General features: G+C 48.3%; 1 protein-coding gene and 1 long non-coding RNA gene across 2 annotated transcripts; one reads left to right on the top strand and one right to left on the bottom strand.

The window, feature by feature from the left end:
* The first annotated feature begins 4,292 nt into the window (after positions 1–4,292).
* GFER (growth factor, augmenter of liver regeneration) lies at positions 4,293–11,903 on the top strand. The gene is made up of 3 exons (XM_026095201.2): positions 4,293–4,537; positions 4,961–5,175; positions 6,322–11,903. Exons 1-3 carry the CDS (start codon positions 4,337–4,339, stop codon positions 6,482–6,484), a joined length of 579 nt encoding a protein of 192 aa, XP_025950986.2. The 5' UTR covers positions 4,293–4,336; the 3' UTR covers positions 6,485–11,903.
* On the bottom strand, positions 7,762–16,141 carry LOC112980395 (uncharacterized). The gene is made up of 2 exons (XR_010391560.1): positions 14,949–16,141; positions 7,762–12,364 (listed from the first exon to the last, which is right to left on the bottom strand). It is a non-coding gene; the product is annotated as an uncharacterized LOC112980395 (long non-coding RNA).
* Positions 16,142–16,974: the final 833 nt, after the last annotated feature.

The raw sequence follows: 16,974 nt of genomic DNA, 5'->3' as shown, positions 1-16,974 counted from the left end.
GGGATTTTCTGAACAAGGAGGGCAGTGCTCCCCAGAGCACGCAGCTGCCCAGGCGGGACCGCGGCTGCCCAGAAAGGCTCCTCACCCGGCAGCTGAAACGCAGATAAAAAGCAGCATTTCCTATCTGCTTGTGAAGATCAGAAAAAAACAATTCAAATACGAGACAGCAGAAGCAGGACTCCCTGCTTCTGCAGCTGACTCTGCCACATCTGCCCATCTGCGAAAGTTACGTGCCTCAGTTTCCCCAACGATAGCTTGGGGAAATCACACGTCCACAGTTGGCAAAGACAGAGGGTCGGCCAGGTTAGCTACGCGCTTGTACAGCTCTCCGAGTCCCCATTTTTCCCCCAGTTCCTGATGCGGTAAAACCGAGGGGAAAGGACCCTGAAGGTCGGAGGAGACGCCAGTAACAGAGGTGCGGGGAGCGGTGCCGGCTGCGGCGCAGCTCGGGCTGCAAAGCGGCTGTGCCGGGGCTTTGTGAGATCACGCGCTGCCCCGGCGCACGCTGTTCACTCCGGTTCTCTCAGTTGTCTTCGCTTGTGCCGGTCCACCTCCATCCCAGCCGTCGGGGAGAGCTTCTAAGTGTGTTCGGGCCAAGCTGAGCTTCATGTATTAAGCAAAGTGTCATAGCTTTTTCTTGACCTGCAGGACATGAAGATGTGAAAAGTGGGAACGGACACAAACTTCACATTCTAGAGTGCACTGTCCACAGCGGGAGACCCATCCTGTGGCCTTCAAATCTCTCTCTAATGGCACCGCAGTGTCAAGCCAAAAAGAAGAAAAAGAAAGACCTTATGCTGGTGTTTTACTGGGAAAAGGACAAGAAGTCAGGGAAGAAATTGCTTTGTCTACCCTCTGGCTCATCTTCACGTTCTTCTGATGTCGACAGTCCCACCACTTCAGCTGCACTAGACCAGCCTACAACACCGGGCAGACCAAAGAGAAGAAAATGCCTTATCTGCAAGAAGTCAAAAAACAAGAGGAAATACTTGAGGATGACAAGAGGCATGAAGTTGAGGAGGAGGGTAAGAGCAACTCAGTGAGGAAGGCCTGGGCCGTGCTTAAGCAGCTGGGGTGTCTCTCTTTACCATAAAAAGATGGCTAGCAGCTGATGAGCTGTGATCTGCCAGGGCTAACAGAAGGTGGGAACTAAACCATGCCAGAAATGACGTGGAAGGGAGGGCATCCTCTCTAGGCATAGACAAAGAGAAGAGCATAGGTGAGGCCTTAGGGAATAAGCAGCGACTGAACCAGTATTCTGGATGTTCCTTTTGCCCCAGGAAGTGAGCCAGATACCAGTCCTGTGATCGGGAACTGTTCTTCCATCTACGTTTTGAAAGTTTCCTCCTCACTTCATCCTCTTACAGCTATAGAGGAGACACAGGTTGCCCCTTGTCCAAATGAGCTCATGTAGTCTGTGCATTTTAATGAGGCTCCAGAGGTCCCAGCACTACTTCTTCTCATCCTCAGAATCCCCATTAACAACTTTCTAACACTGTCCTGTCTCAGAGCCCAGCTGAGGGGCGCTTTAGGCAGTCACACTCTCCAAACTGCAGTATGAACTGACCAAAAGCTTCACCTGGACTTTTAGCACTGTGCCAAGCCCCAGCTCATTAGCCTTTCCACGGGGTCGGGGACACAGCTTTGAACGCGATGCTGTGCTGTGTGTTCACCCAGGTTTGCACCAGAGCTGGGTCACATCCCCCATGTGTACACACATTTGCACCCATAATGTCTCGTTAGCTCCCTTTATTAAGACGATTGACTGAACTAAGCTGATTTGGACATAAGCTAAGTCATGTACAGTCTTAACATGCTTCAAACCCTGTGGCTTTCCAGAAAAGGAGGAGAAAGAAAGCTGCTGAACGTCCACTCGACACAGAAGAGCTGGGGCGAAAAACCTGGGCCTTCCTTCACACCATGGCAGCGTACTACCCGGAGCAGCCCAGCAGCACCCAGCAGCAGGAGATGGCTCAGTTCTTTAAGTTACTTAGCAAGTTCTACCCTTGCGAAACATGTGCAAACAATCTCAGGAACAGGTAAATAAATCCCTTCTCAATAGACTTTTACCTAAATACAAGCACGTGGTAGTTTTTTAAATATACAAAATTTGATGTGGAGACATTTTGCTACTGATGCTTAAGTCTAATTTAATTAACAGATTGTTTATTTGTTTGGGATTTTTTTAATCACATTGTTGATTAAATTACTACACTTGAGATAATATTCAGGCCCCCTTCAACACAACCTGCAGGTAGGAAAGTCTGTGCCACTGAGCTCTCTTAAGTGCAGCCTGTTGACCAGCTTGGTACCCAGCAGCACATCAAATGCGGACAACTAGCAATGATGTAAGGAGCTGGTCCGAAAGGATTTTGAAATATTAGTGTGCGGTAAGGGTTTGAAGGCTTTTACAGCAACAAAGCAAAGAGGGGACCTGGAACAGCTTGACTTTGCCCTGCTTGAACAGCACACGTTATCTGCGGGGCTTGAAGAGGTGTAAATTATGCAATTACTGGGACCTTTGTATTTATGGCAATTAAATTATAAAGATAGATACAGATTGCAGAGGAGGTATGTCCCCCTTGATCTGAATTATGGGTTTTTTTCTGATCAGGGTGGAAGGCAGAACTCTAGAAGCTTGAATGTAGTCTCTGGATATTTTATAGAGCAAAGCAGGCTACATTTTAGTCCCTCCTTGTCTGGACAGTGAATTCACTGATTCTGCGTGAGCATCTTTTGTGTTTGTTTTTTTCTGCCTCTGCAGCTTAAGCACGAAAAAGCCGGATACCAGCAGCCGGGAGAACCTATGCCAGTGGCTCTGTGAGCTTCATAACGATGTGAACAAAATGTTGGGCAAACCTCCCTTTAACTGCTCCCAGGTGTATGAACGCTGGCGAAAAGGCTGCAAAAGCGGTTCATCTCGCTAGCACACGGACATGCTACAGGAAGGAAAACCAATCCTATTCTCTTCAAATATGAGATTCAAAACTGAGCCTGGTGCAATATCATTAAAAATTATACAAATAAGCAGATTTGTGTGCAGTGTTTAACACAGCTTAAGGGAACAATCAGGCCAGATCTTCTCACCTGCAATCCAGCAAAACTCTCTCTTTCCAAGTGACAGATGAAATTGCTGCTACGTGATTATACCGCTGCGACCATGGCCTTCTGTCCCAGCAGCGACTTCACAAACACACAGAAATTATGAATTTTGGCCTCCTCAGCACGTGCAGCAGGTTCGATCCTGCCGGGGCTCACCTGCGTGCGCCCACACCGGTACCACCGCCGGACTTAGCGTTAACAAGCTCTCAGCAGCAGGAATGAGGTGTGTGGGGGACGTGGTGTGTGCGGGGGGGCATGGTGTGTGGAGGACACGGCACGTGTTGGGGAGACGGCATGTGTGGAGGATGCGGTGTGTGGAGGACATGGTGTGTGCAGGATGTGGTATGGGTGGAGGACAGCGTGTGTAGGGGACGGTATGTGTGGAGGATGCAGCATGTGGAGGACACGGTGTGTGGAGGACGCGGCACATGTGGAGGAGAGGACGTGTGGAGGAGAGCACATGGAGGACACGGCGTGTGTGGACGACACGGCATATGTGGAGGACATGGTGTGTGGAGGACACAGCGTGTGCAGGACACAGCCGTGGGGTGGATGTGGGACACAATGTGGGTGTGGGACATGGCATGTGTGGAGGACGTGGCGTGTGTGGGGGACACGGCATGCATGGAGGACACGTTGCATGTGGGGGGCATGTTGCGCGGGGGGGACATGGCATGTGTGGAGGACACGGCGCGTGCTGAGGACACGGTGTGTGTGTGGGATGCAGCGTGTGGAGGACAGCGCATGGAGAACACGTGTGGGGGACGGTGCACATGGAGAACACGGCATGTGGAGGACAGGACGCGTGGAGGACACGCTGTGTGTGGAAGACGCGGTGTGAGGAGGACACGGTGCGTGTGGAGGACACGGCACGTGTGGAGGCCATGGCACGTGTGGAGGACAGCGTGTGTGGAGGCCATGGCGCTGTGGAGGACAGCGTGTGTGGAGGACATGGCGTGCATGCAGGACACAGCACACTTGAAGGACACGGTGTGTGGAAGACGCAGTGTGGGTGTACACGGGATGCGGGGGGGGGGGGGCTGGGTCCACCACAGCCCCCATTGGCCCCCTACGAGGAGCCAAGGGGACAAAGGGAAACCCGGAGCGCTGCGGGAAGGGACAGCTGAGGAAAAAAGGGGGAAATTCAGGTAAAGTCCCTCCTCTGCCTCCCTGCCCCCGCCCCCGCCCCCGCCATGGCGGCCTCCCCCGGCCCGACCTGCACCGCGGCCGCAAGATGGCGGCGCCCGGTGAGGGCCGCCGCGGCGCCGCGCCCTTCCCGGGCACCGAGAGCGGCCCCTTCGCCTTCCCCTTCCCCGTCCCGCCCGGCGCCGCCGGCTCCGGGGCGCAGGAGCCGCCCAAGAAGCCGTGCCGGGCCTGCACGGACTTCAAGAGCTGGCTGCGCGAGCAGAGGAGGCGGGCGGCGCCCGGCGGCGCGGTGAGGCGGCGGCCCCGGCCCGGGGGAGCGGGGGCGGGAAGGGGGGTGGGGAGGGCCTGTCCCCACCGGAGCGCCGGGGGCGGGAAGGGGTCTGTGCCCCCCCGGCTGGGCTGCTTGCCAGCCCTGGGGGCTGCAGGGGCCTGTGGTGCCCCTCCAGCCGCCCCGGGGGGTGAAGGGCCCCCGGCTTCTCCCCCCACCCCCAGGGCTCCCGTGGGGTTTTCGTCCCCCTCCAGCTTCCCACAGAGGCGTCAAAGGGGCTTTTTGCCCTGCACAGTGGCCCCTGCCACCCCCCGGGTTTGGTGGAGGCCTGTTGTCACCCTGCTTTGGGGTGCGAAGGGGCCTTTCCCCCCACTCAGCCCTCACGAGTGAGGGCCTCTGTCCCTGATGTGCCTCTGTCCCTGACGTCCCCCCGTCCCGCCGCAGGACACCAGCGTCGTGGTGGAGGAGAAGGAGCCGCCGCTGGACTGTCCCCTGGACAGCGAGCAGCTGGGCCGCAGCACCTGGGCTTTCCTTCACACCATGGCGGCGTATTACCCCGACCACCCCACCGGCGCCCAGCAGCGGGAGATGAGGCAGTTCATCAACCTCTTCTCCAAGTTTTATCCCTGTGAGCAATGTGCTGAGGATCTGAGGGAAAGGTGAGCGGCTCCGTCAGTGCTTCATGATCGCTACTGAAGTGCGTGACTGCGGTGGCTGTTTGCATATCGCTGGCTCTTCCTGTAGTCGGGGTTTATAGCTGTCTGAACTGGGTTTTTTCCGTTATTGCATACATCATATGTATATTTACTCAAAAAAAACAAATGCCTTTCCTAGTGCTGTTAAATTGTGTGCTGCCTCCTAGACCTCCCAGAAGAGGCTTTGTGGTTTTTTCTGGTTCAGACCTGACCTCACTAGTCATGGGATTAGACTGGGACTAATTTGGCCTTCAGGAGGTAAGCGTGTGCTTCTACCTCAAAAATGTGCTTTTGCTGGCAATCCCAGCAGCAGAGCCAAAGACTGAAATGGGCTGTTATTGTCAGCATGTTTCTAGAAAACTTCAACTCCTATTTTCCAAATGATGAATTTTTTTTCTTTTTTGAAACATGGAGTGGGTACTGATTTATCGTGGTTAGTGGTGAAGTTAAGTATCTTTGAGTGACAACAAACTTTGTCATACTGGGGGATATGAAATCAGTGATTTTAGTCTCTAGAAACAGGCTTTCCTTAGCCACTAAGAAGACTGAACAGTGTTAAGCTGGGTAATACAAAAACAACTGAAAACTTCAGTAGTGCTTAGGACTACTCTACAAGCTGGGTGTTACTAGAGCTAAATATATTTTAAGCTAGGCTGATTCTTTGTCCAAAATATAATGGAATAGAGCAAAAAAATTTTTTCCTATTCAAAAGCTAATTAATGACTAAAAGTTAGCAGATGTCACATGGTAGGAAGAAATGTCTCAATGTTTTCCACTTATATGGTTAAGATTTCTTTTTTTAAATTATTGAGGTATTTGAGTATTTCTTGCTTCTCATCATGGATAGGCTGTTTGACTTCTACATCTTTTTCAGTTGAGAACAAGACTAGGAGTTGAATGAAACCAAGCTGGTAGCAGCTGTTGTTTTACTGTGGAGGTTCAGCCTCTGGTGATTACTGATCTCGATGTGCTGTGTTCTGGAGTCTCTTTGGGACTCATCTTGCAATAATGGAAGAGGAGACTCCAGCTGTCTGTGTGCTATATTCCTGCTTTAGTGATTGAGATTGGTAACGGTAAAGAAATAACATTTATTTCCTCTTCCCTGTCTAGATTACGTACAAATCAGCCTGATACTAGCAACAGAAATAACTTCTCCCAGTGGTTGTGTCTTCTTCATAATGAAGTGAACAGGAAACTGGGGAAAACTGAATTTGACTGCTCTCGTGTGGATGAGCGCTGGCGAGATGGTTGGAAAGATGGTAGTTGTGATTAATCTGCAGAGACTGCTCTGGAAATCTAACAGACCCAATTCAATCTGGTTTGAAGTCACTACAAGGAGAAGTGCAAGTAAATGTGAGTGTGTGCATGTGCGCATGACTGATGCGGCTTCTGGAAATAAAGGTCAAACCAATTCTGAAAGACAACTTGAAAATCTTATCCTAAGAGTATCTTGATAAAGGATTGCATAGAATATATTGCCCATAATCTGGAGGATTGAGGCCTTACATTTGGCACAGGAATTGGCAGAAGCCTGTGAAATTAAGTTACTGACCAACTTCTAGAGACTTCTTCATTATTACATTTCCTTATTTTAAGGGCGTTCTGTGACTACAGTTCCTTTTCCCTGCCTATAGTTGTAGGGAGTTTCCCTTCAGCATTTTTTCATTTATCTGCAAGCATTGCCTTAATGTTTTAGAAAACACATCTCTCTTTCCATGTTGCTTTTACCTCTGTTCTGATACAGCAGACTCATACTGTGTTTTGTGACAAGTCTGTAGTCCTTGATCTCTTTTTAGAGATGTTCAGTGCTTGTTAAACTTGCATCCCATTCACTTGCTAAAACACTTGAAGGCAGGTACATTTCACTTAAATACTATGGTCACAGAACCCAGATCTCTCATTCAATCTTTGTGTTTCAACTTATCATGTAGGAGGATATTGTTGAAAGGGAAATTAAAGCATGGCAAAAAAGCCAGTCAGATCAGTGCAATGAAGTATGGTGATGAATGACCATGACTGGATGAAACAAGTATTTTAAATTGATTGCTAATTTTGTTTGGATTTGGACAGGGTATGATAAGTTCTACTGAGCCACTTTCTTCTGAAGCAGTTTCCCCCTGCGCCCCATCTTTGCTGTGAACTTTTGTCAGTCATGAAAATATCTCTAATGAGCTAAGAGAGACTGATACCTGTTATGAAGCGTATTCAGATTTGTTTAGCATACAGTATTCTGGGATATCATTTGTGGTTTTGAAATTCTTGACTGGTACTTGCTGGCAAGATTGATATTCCGGTGTAGCCCTAGCTAAAATGTGCCTAGAACAAAGGGACTTTACAAACCCCTGCAGCATTTGAGTTTTGCTTAAGACTGTGATGCCAGCTCTATGTAGTATAGTTATTGCACTGCAGACTCAAAGTAGTCTCTAAATAGATTCCCTCCCTAAAAAGTGGTCAGAATCCGTACTTATATGTATTTTTCTTATGTCATCTATACTGCATCAGTATGTCGTTGATATATATGTGAATTTCAGATTCCAGTGAAATAGTATAAATGATTTATACCACAATGTATTTATATAGACAGTTTACAGAAACGTCAAAATAATTTCACATTCTTAAAACAGCAATATGATGGCCGCCTTATTGCATTTCTGGCTATGGAAAGTTTGCAAGTTTGCACGAACCATGACAATAGTAGGCTTTTCCCCTCTGAATTTCCTGCTGATGTTTTCTTGCATGTTTAATGAGTTTCCTTATTTCATGCACTACAGTACAACTTGTAACTTACTCTTGCTGATAAAGCGGGTTACATGAAAACATTAACAGGTACATTTATACTAGGGAGATGACAGCTCATATCTGAGAACTTTGATCTTAAATCTTTCACGCATGAGGCTTTTCAGTGTTTAAAAAAGTAATCAGAGCTTTGGAAATATGTTCAGCTGGTTTATGGCATATTCAAGTCCTTTCAAGTTAGACCTGTTAAAACAGTATTAGATAGACTTTATAGATGTGTAACACTCAGGTACCTGCATATTATCGCGGGTTTTATGTAATAACATTCCTAAATACAAAACTAACAAAACTGAAGCTAGTTACCTTGTGATGTATGTGATCTGACTTACAACTTCAGGATATCCTTAGTTATTAAAAGTGTTCTAAGAGCTTTCCTATTACATTGAGTTTCTTAGGACAAAAAAAATTCCAGTCCCTGGTTTTTGCTTTTTAATAATAAATTCAAATCTCCAAAGTTAAGCATGCCGATATTCACCAGTGGGGAGAGGACCAACACAGACGCTGTAGTGCCACTTTTGTGGTCACGACAGTCATCACTTAGCCAGTTCTGTCAGGATAGCTCTAGCAGCTGTGGGGAAACACTTTCTTCTGGACTTGATGTGCTGTAGCAGGAACTTACTGCTCTTCCTTTCCCCTCTGCCCTTAACTACTCTGTATGACAGTTTCATTGTCTGTGGGGGAGATCATAAAATTTCTTCCTAATCTGCTTCAGTGTAAATAAGCAGGCTGGTAAAACGCCTCCTGTCCCCTCTTAACACTGAAAATGAGCCAGGTCACTGAAATGCACTTGCTCGTGCCAGTGTGCTTGTGCTCTGCAGATCAGTCTTATGACCGCTGCTGTCCTGTGATGGCACGCAGCTGGTGACAGGCAGGTGAGGGGTAACCCTCCACCATACTAGTGCATACGTCCATATCTTAAGAGCTTATAAAGGGGAAAAAATCAGACATCCCTCTCAATCAGAGTTGGGGACTGGCTATGGGAACAGAACAACTTTTTTGTCATCTTGCCTTGCGTTGGTCCAGGAGGTAGTGGTGTGCCGAAGGAAAAGCCCCCTCTGTTTATCCTGGCAGGGGAACAGAGGTGGGGAAGAGCCCTAAAGCTGAAGCCAGTATCCTTAGCAAATGCCTCCTGATAATGAGATTACCAATTGTGGATACTAGGATGTTAGTGCAGCTTGTAACTTTGTTAAGTGGCCATTTGGTAAAGCACATGCTTGCCTTTTCTGTTGTTTTCTCCTGTTTATGGCTTACAGAAGAGCTTTGACTTATATATTTCTCGGGCATAACATCATCTCTGTGGACTTGACTGGGGGGAGGTTGTCTTTTTGCTGCTTAGAATACATCTAAAAGTTTAATCCTATGTATGAAAATATTTTGAAAATACTTGTATTTGTTTACAGAGAAGAAGGGAGAAATGTGAATTCTCTTCTAAAGCACTTAATTAAATCTAGTTTTAAAAATATATGTATTCAGATTATACTTCCTGTTGATGTAAAAATAATACAGCAACCGAGTGCATTCCTGGCTTCCCTACTGCATTAAGGCCTTATGAAGAGTCATCCTGACATGCTGCTATGTCTAATGCTGCGCATGGCTGTGTATTTCTGTGTTTGGGTATCGATCAGAGAAGCTGGGGCTGCAGTTGGTCTTTCTGTTGAGCTGCAGAACTGATGCAATTTTCTTCAGACAAAGAAGCTACAAAAATGCAGAGATTTTTGTAGACCAGGTCCTTGCCCTTGCCCATCAGTTTGTAGCTTGGTTGTATTTGGGGATGGGTGAGGTATTTTTATGGGGTTCAAGTGGTGGGTTTTTTTTTTTCCTTCCATGTTTCAGCATTAAGCATAACGGTAGTTGGGAGCAAGCTCCAATCTTGCTTAATTTGAGCAGGATGGCAGATGGGGGTGTCATCCACTGAAGGGCAATGTTTATATTAGCTGCATATTCACCACACAGCCACGTGCTTCCCGTCGCATTTGCCACGAAGGGGAAACTGCTCTCTGTTAATACGAGGAGCCTTTGCAAGACACAGCACTGAAGGAGCAGGTGCTGCCCGAGGAACTTGTGGGACCTACTCAAGAGCTGCCCCTGTGCAATAGGCACCTGGCTAGCCTCCAGCTCCACACAGGGCTTGCTGTTTTCACGGGCTGATTTGCACTGGTAGCTGTGATGGCTTTTTAACCCCCTGCCCTGCACCCACCCCAGCTCCCCAAAGCAAAGCGCAGGGAGCCACAAGGGAATACCTGCTCCGTGAACGGGAGGCAGAGCTGCCTTGAGCACTGACAAGTGCAGATGTTGACAGAAGCGCTACAATGCTTTTAACATTTTTCCAGGGATTAGCTGTTCCTTTGCAGTATGTCAGGTGTGTACAGTCAGATTCCCAGGAGTGGCTTTGCTTGCATGTGTCTTTTGCTCCAGCCCGTTACGGGCAGCGTGTGATATTTACTCTTGCAGAAGTTTTACAGCCCCCATCCTCTGTGATCAGCCATGACTGTTCTGTGTTCAGGCTTTGGACAGGGTGGGGTTTGATAACTTCTTTCCTCCTATCAGCATTGATTTTTTTCCATTTTTTGGAATGGTTGTTCAGGCTTCTCTGCAGTGGTGGCGAGGACCTGATCAGTATTTTGTGCAATCAGGAACTGGTACTTCAGCAGAAACTGCCAGCAAGGTTGCATGTGAAGTCAGCTCTTGATATCCTAGGCTGATAGGAGAAGTGAGATAAAGTATGCAAAGCAAAATCACAACTAACAGCAAACAGGCAAATCAGCAATAGGAGCCCAGAGCGCTGGCAGAGGAAGGAGGTCAGCGTTACGATCAGCTAGAGCGCTGACCTGAATTGGCAAGTCCCACAGGGAAGTGTACATGAACACCACTGTGCTGCTTCCAAGCTGGCTCCTGCAGAGTCAGGTGTCTGCACTGCTGCACAATTAATTCAGAGTCAAGGGACCTGCGAGACAATGGTAGTTATAAGGCAGGATACATGTGCTGCAAATCAGAAAACTTGCTACAAAACTCTGCAACAGCGATTGTTTCTTACCAACCAGGGATGAATATGACTCAATGCCCTTATTTGTATTGAGGGTATATGTCTTATTTCTGTCAGTTCTTCATTTTTATAGTTATTCTTGATGTCTCTAGAGGTGAAGGTTAACCAGGAGCACTAGTACTTGTCTGCCAAACTCTGAAACTGTTCTGTTCCCCTTGGTGAGTGACGATTTTGTCCACACATGCTGAGCTAGCGGAGGCTAGCTGGTACAGCCCTGCGAGTCAGACTGTAGCTTGTCTGGGCGTGCAGCGTCTGCCACGGTCTAGCAGTCGGATGGTGGTCAGGGCCCTCAAGCCTGCTGAGTTCTGCTCCTTTCTTCCCGACCTTGCTGCGTTGCTTCCTCGTGAAAGGTGCCCTCTGTTTCGGTGCGTTGCGAGAGTACAGGCTGTTGTCTTTCTTTGAAGTGCTCATATTGTGGAAGTCTCACTGTGGTCCCAGGTTTTCCCTCACGGATATACACCATCATGCTTCTTGGCTTCTCTTGTCCATTACTGCATTGTGCTTTGGAGATCTGTGAGCTATACAGAAAAGTTACTTTGCGTCTTAACCAAGCAAACAGTAGAGGGCAACCAAGAATATGTTTAGTTGACTTTCTCATTTCTTTTTTTACACTTTGCAAACTGCTCCAAATAAGGAAGGTTTCACCTTGTGCTAGTCCCTTTCCTGTGGGTTGTGGGAAGAGATTTTGTTGACTTATGGTTTCAAGCCACTAGTTTGAAAAGTAACTGAATTTGGTTATAACCTACCATGTGCAATATCTCTTCTATAATTACCTAAATGAGGGATGTGTTATTTCTCTCCTTGAAGTTAAAATCTGTACTTGGGAGTATAATAAAGTACTGTTTTAATGCTGTTTCCAGCGTGCTGCCTATCTGATTTCCAGTCCTTAGCTGCTCGTATATGGAGAAATCCTGGCTTCTCTTATTGAGCAATTCACAAATTGGAAAAGGTGAATGAACTTTATCTGATGACTTTATACCAGTCACTTTCTCATACAGAGCATTTTCTGTGTGTAATACTGGGCACTACTTGTTTTGCACTGTGAACCTTTCTAGGTATCGCACTAACCTCGCCGGGAGACAGCCGAGCGCTGACGCACTTGCAGTCAAGTCAGTGCTGTGACAGCTAGCGAGTCCTGCCGTTCCGGGTGGAAGTCCGTTCCTCAGAAGTCCGTCTCACTGTGTCTTCTGGGTGACGTGCTGTACGAAAGCAGCTTAGTTGTGGCCAGCCTTCAGGTGTCCTCCTGATGGCAGAGACTGCTCTGGTTAAATCTTGTGCAACCAGAATAGAGCTTGTCCTTGTTCCTCCTGTGATCTGAGCCAACAGCAAATGAGAGGCAGATGGTTACCATGCCTAAAGCTGAACTGGTCCATACTGGCACAGCTCTGAGGGTTTTTTTCCTAAAATTTTCTCCAGGTGGTATTTGAACTTTCCAGACTTTTCTGTCATAACCATTCTGCACCAATAATTTCTTTAATATATGCACAGACATGCATGGTCACTTGCACAAACTAGACACGGGAAAGGAGAAAGGTGAACAGCAGTCAAGAAACAGGCGCTATTTTTAATCAGGAGAAGGGATCAAACTTGCTTGCCAAAGCCATCGTCTGTTCTGGTTGCTTTATTGATGAAAGAGAATTTGGAGGGAATATCAGAGGACAGCTGTGATTTTTAGGGATACAACCCAAAATTTCTGCATGGGAGGAGGTAGGAAGAAACTGCAAAGAGTTCCTTGGGAGCCTTGCTCTGAATTTGCATGCAGCTGAGTTAAATTAGCTCCCTTCCTGCTGCAGACATCAGGCAGATGCTTCTGTTTTTTCCAGAACACCAAGCTTTAGCTCTGATCTCAAGTCCTGGTACTGGATGGTGGTGGATAGGGGCTTTTTTTTCAAACACTGAGCGTGGTCTGGCAGAGCCCAGGCTTTCCCTGCTTCCGTCATTGACGCAGGGCCCAAGCTACCAGTGGTGTGAAAAAGCGGATATGGTGACTGTTTCATGCCACGTTCCTTAGATGGAAAAAAAGATAATGCCCTATGCAAGGCCTGTGAGAGACTTAGCTGAGATTCAAAAGATCAAAACTCAGCTCTTCACTGGCCACAGGCTTCTTGCTAGACTCCAGGTAAGTCACCTTATCTTTTGGAGGTCTTCTGCAAAATGGGTGTAAAATAGCAGTTTCACCAGCCTTTGCCTGTCTTTCCTATTTATCCTCCCCGAAAGAGATTGTCATCTGTTTTAACATGCTCGTAGGCATCCTGGGCCTGAGATTGGTCACCATAGTACAAATCACTCATCTCAATCAGCCCCACAAATCTCCTTTACCTCCAGTTACATTTACCTTTGAACTCCAAGGACCTGTTTAATATGCTGTGTGTTCAGCCAGAACACAAAAGGCATTTCTTATTTTCAGCATGTCACTACAAATACCATGTTTGCTGTGCAAACACTGTGGGCCTTTTTTACCCCAGAACTTGTGCTGTGGATCTTGCATTGCTAAGTCACACAGGCAGAAATAATGACAACAAAACGACTGAGCCGGGAGAGCCCCTTTGGCAGCAAAGCTTGCTGCAGCTCAAACAAAAACTGTAGGAGCTGCACGTGTCGGAGCACAGCTCGAGCTGCTCGGGCTGCCCCGTGTCCTCGTAGCTGTCAGCCCAGCTCTCGTTACCATGCCTGCTTAGCTGAAACGGCGAGCAGGCAACAGATGACAAGCACAGAAGTCAACTTTCTGGTCAGGCCCTACACAATTTGCTGTTGTGGTCCTACAGAGGTCAGTCTGGAAAACAGCTAGAGGATTTTTCCCCCTTTCGTCTTGCTCATCGCAGGATGTTTGTGCTCATTCACCTGGCAGCGTCCAGCCCAGTGACTGAATCAGATTAGATTACTGGCTTGCAAAAAATCCCCAACTTTTTGTGCTGTGAAACTTTTTGAGAAGCAAAGAGTACCAGATGAGATATCAAGCCTGTGATTTCACCACTGGAAAGCATTTTGGAAACCCTCTGGGGGTTTTTGTTCAGCTTGGTTTTTATGCAAGTGCTGAGATATTAACTCTTCTGTTCAAAACAAATGCCATCTCAGTTAATTGAATCCTGCTAGCCAAATCTTCCCCTGGCAATTCTAGTTAGAGAAGTTTTCTGCATTTCTCATAGCACATTTTTGTTGTATTTATACTTGCACAGTAACTGCCAAATCCCACCTGAGAAATGACTGCTTTTCAGATGTGGATGAGTAACCACCTAATAAATGGTTTTCCAGTTATTTTTGGATCTCTCAGCTACTTAATGCTCTCCCTCCTTTCTAGCGATAGCATGCTAAGGTATTATCAATCAGGAAGCCTGTTCTCTGTGTTACTGGACGCTATGAATTTCTAAGCACCTCTCAAAGACATTTCCATTGACTCTCCTGTTTTCTTAGAGACTAATGGCTGGAAGCAATATCAGCCAAACTCTAATGAAAGCCAAGCAAAGCATTTCAGAGTAACAAGTAAATGAACGTAGATCTAAAGTATTGCTCCGAGTGTGCTGTTTAGACGACACACAAAAAGCAAGCCGTTCTGCCACCTACGCCGGTGCCGAAGATAAGGTCCGACCTCGGGGAGCTCTGCTGAGGTCGATGGACTATAAACCAAGGCTGAAGTCGGCTGGCTCAGCCGCACCACGCAGCTGCAAAGTGCCTGCTTTCAGCTTATTTGGGGTGCTCGGCTGAAGCAGTTTCTCTATAAATACATTGTCAGAACTGTTTTGAGTGCCAGGCAGTTTCACATCAGCTTTTTAGTTTGAGGATGTTAAAGTAGTAGATGTGGCTAACTGATTGTTTCATTTGTAAAGCTGGGGTGTGCAACTGCTATCTTCTGCCACGGAAAATCCGGTCAGTCCCGCTGAAGGTAACTGTGTTAACTTACCATGGCTGTTACTGGGCTTCCTCGGGGCCAGATCCTGGTCCAGCAGCAGCAGCACTGGACCCGTGAGGCAGCGTGCATTAGTCTCAGCCACCTGCTTGGAAATTTTAGCAAAGGTTATGCTTCCCAACTGGGGCAGGCGGGGATCTCACGTGGTCACCTCTGATCGTTCGGCTGACGAGGTGGCTTGGTAAGCGCTCATAAATTGCTGTGTTCAGTCACATGCCCATAAAAACATCGCCACACTTACCTCTGCACAGCTCGATAAAATCAGCCCTTAGCTGCATGGGTATGGCTGGCTCAAACAAGCTCTGAAGAAGAAAAAGCCCCACATCTTACCTCAAGGATGTCATGTCCAGGTACTTACCCTTGGGTAAAAACTACCTTGGTTTTTTTTTGTGTGTGTTGGAGACAGAGAGTAAGAAGTCACTGTGGCTACAAGAAGCATGAAGCAAACTCCTGTTTTGCAACACTCTTAATTAAACTCGTGTAAAACCAGAACATGGACAGATCTTGGGCACTTGTCTGTCTACTGTTCTGCCTCCTCCCTGTCGCTGGAATCCAGGGGGAAAAGTAAAACCAGAAAAATGCTTTGGAAATTGCCATCTGTGAACCCTGTTCACTTTCCCCATTTGATGGTGGGAAAATGGTCAAGAAAACATAGAATATACTTTTCTGTTATGGGCTGGCTATGTATATCTGCTAACTCATTTGCGGCAATAGGAAGTAAACTAGGAGTACAATTTACATGTGGGCAAGAGAGAGCTACGCTGCTTATCAGCACATCTGTAGCAGGGGACAAAAACTAGCACACGGTGACATGAGAGATGACTGTATGAACGCAGCAGAAGTTGGAGAGATGAAGAGGGAAGGGACTCAAGAGGACGAGTTTAGAAGCCAGGATATCTGTGGGAAACTTGCCTCGTGCATCACAGTTGTGCTCCAACAAGTACAAACTCTTCATTTGTCTTCAAACGGTTGCGGTCTATTCTGCAGTAGTATCTGAAAGGTTCAGCCTGGATCTCGTTCTCATTGCACTTGGCACTGTCCAAGATGTGCCTGTCCCGGTTTGGGCAGATGAGCTGGGCAGAAAGGGGGAGGAGAGGCCCAGAAGGATGGGAGGAAGCGTCTTCTCCAGTGTCCCTAGGAAGCCCAGAAGGGACGCCGGGGCTCGAGGTGGTTCCCCGTGCAGGAGCCCCAGGAGCACGCTACTGCCCTGCGCGTGAGCCGGACAACGAGCCCAACCACACAGCTTTTCTTCTTGTCATCGTTTTCTCGGGGTCTGTCCACAGCCTCCTGCTTCCGGGAGCCGACCGCGTTGCACGGGTGCCTCCGTGGCGGTGTGCGAGTAGCTGGGACAAGGTACACTCACGGGCTTCGAAAAATCCCTTTCTAAAGGACAAAATGAATGTGCAGAACACGTTTGGGGGGAATGACTACGTTCCTTGCTGCTGCCGTGCAGCTCGGGGATGGGGCGGTGGTGGTGCTTGGACGTGGGGTGAGCAGCCCTGGCCGGGCCTCCTGCCCGGAGGAGAGCGCAGGGACCGGCCCCGCCATCTCAGTAACCACTTCTTTTTCACCCAGTAAACCGTGATTTCCACCGAGCTGGTGACATTGAGGGATGAGAGGCCAAGTCCTGCTTTTCCTGCCGAGAGTCAGAAATAGATCCAGAGAGATGATGACTCACCTGCGATTGAGAAAAACCGAACGGCAGCGTCAGGAGCCGCAATTCCCCGGCCCGGAAGAGGAGCCCGGCGGCTGCGCGAGGCCGAGGGGAGCCGGTGCTGGGCCCGGGGCGCCTCTGCTCCACGCCGGCAGCGCAGGCGTTACCCGCTCCGCCACTTTTCCCGCAGCGCCCGTCCTGGGCGGGGGGTGACGTCAAGGTTGTCATGGCATCGGTATCTATGGAACCGGCATCATCATCATCTTCATCATCCCGGTGGTCCCAGCCTCCGGGGAGCCTCCCTGCGCAGGATCCGGGTTTCCTTCCGTGAGGCTGCTGCCAGGGGGGAGCGGGCAGGGGGCTGCG

The sequence above is a fragment of the Dromaius novaehollandiae genome, chromosome 14 (assembly GCF_036370855.1).
Source record: "Dromaius novaehollandiae isolate bDroNov1 chromosome 14, bDroNov1.hap1, whole genome shotgun sequence".
Taxonomy (NCBI): Eukaryota; Metazoa; Chordata; class Aves; order Casuariiformes; family Dromaiidae; genus Dromaius; species Dromaius novaehollandiae.
Note: the sequence above shows the minus strand (reverse complement) of the source record. Positions and strands in the feature narration are given on the sequence as shown.

Excerpts from the sequence above, each read along its gene's own strand:
- GFER (XM_026095201.2), top strand. The coding sequence starts at position 4,337 with ATGGCGGCGCCCGGTGAGGGCCGCCGCGGCGCCGCGCCCTTCCCGGGC. Across the intron at positions 4,538-4,960 it reads GGGCGGCGCCCGGCGGCGCG|GACACCAGCGTCGTGGTGGA; the intron begins GTGAGGCGGCGG and ends GTCCCGCCGCAG. Across the intron at positions 5,176-6,321 it reads GCTGAGGATCTGAGGGAAAG|ATTACGTACAAATCAGCCTG; the intron begins GTGAGCGGCTCC and ends TTCCCTGTCTAG.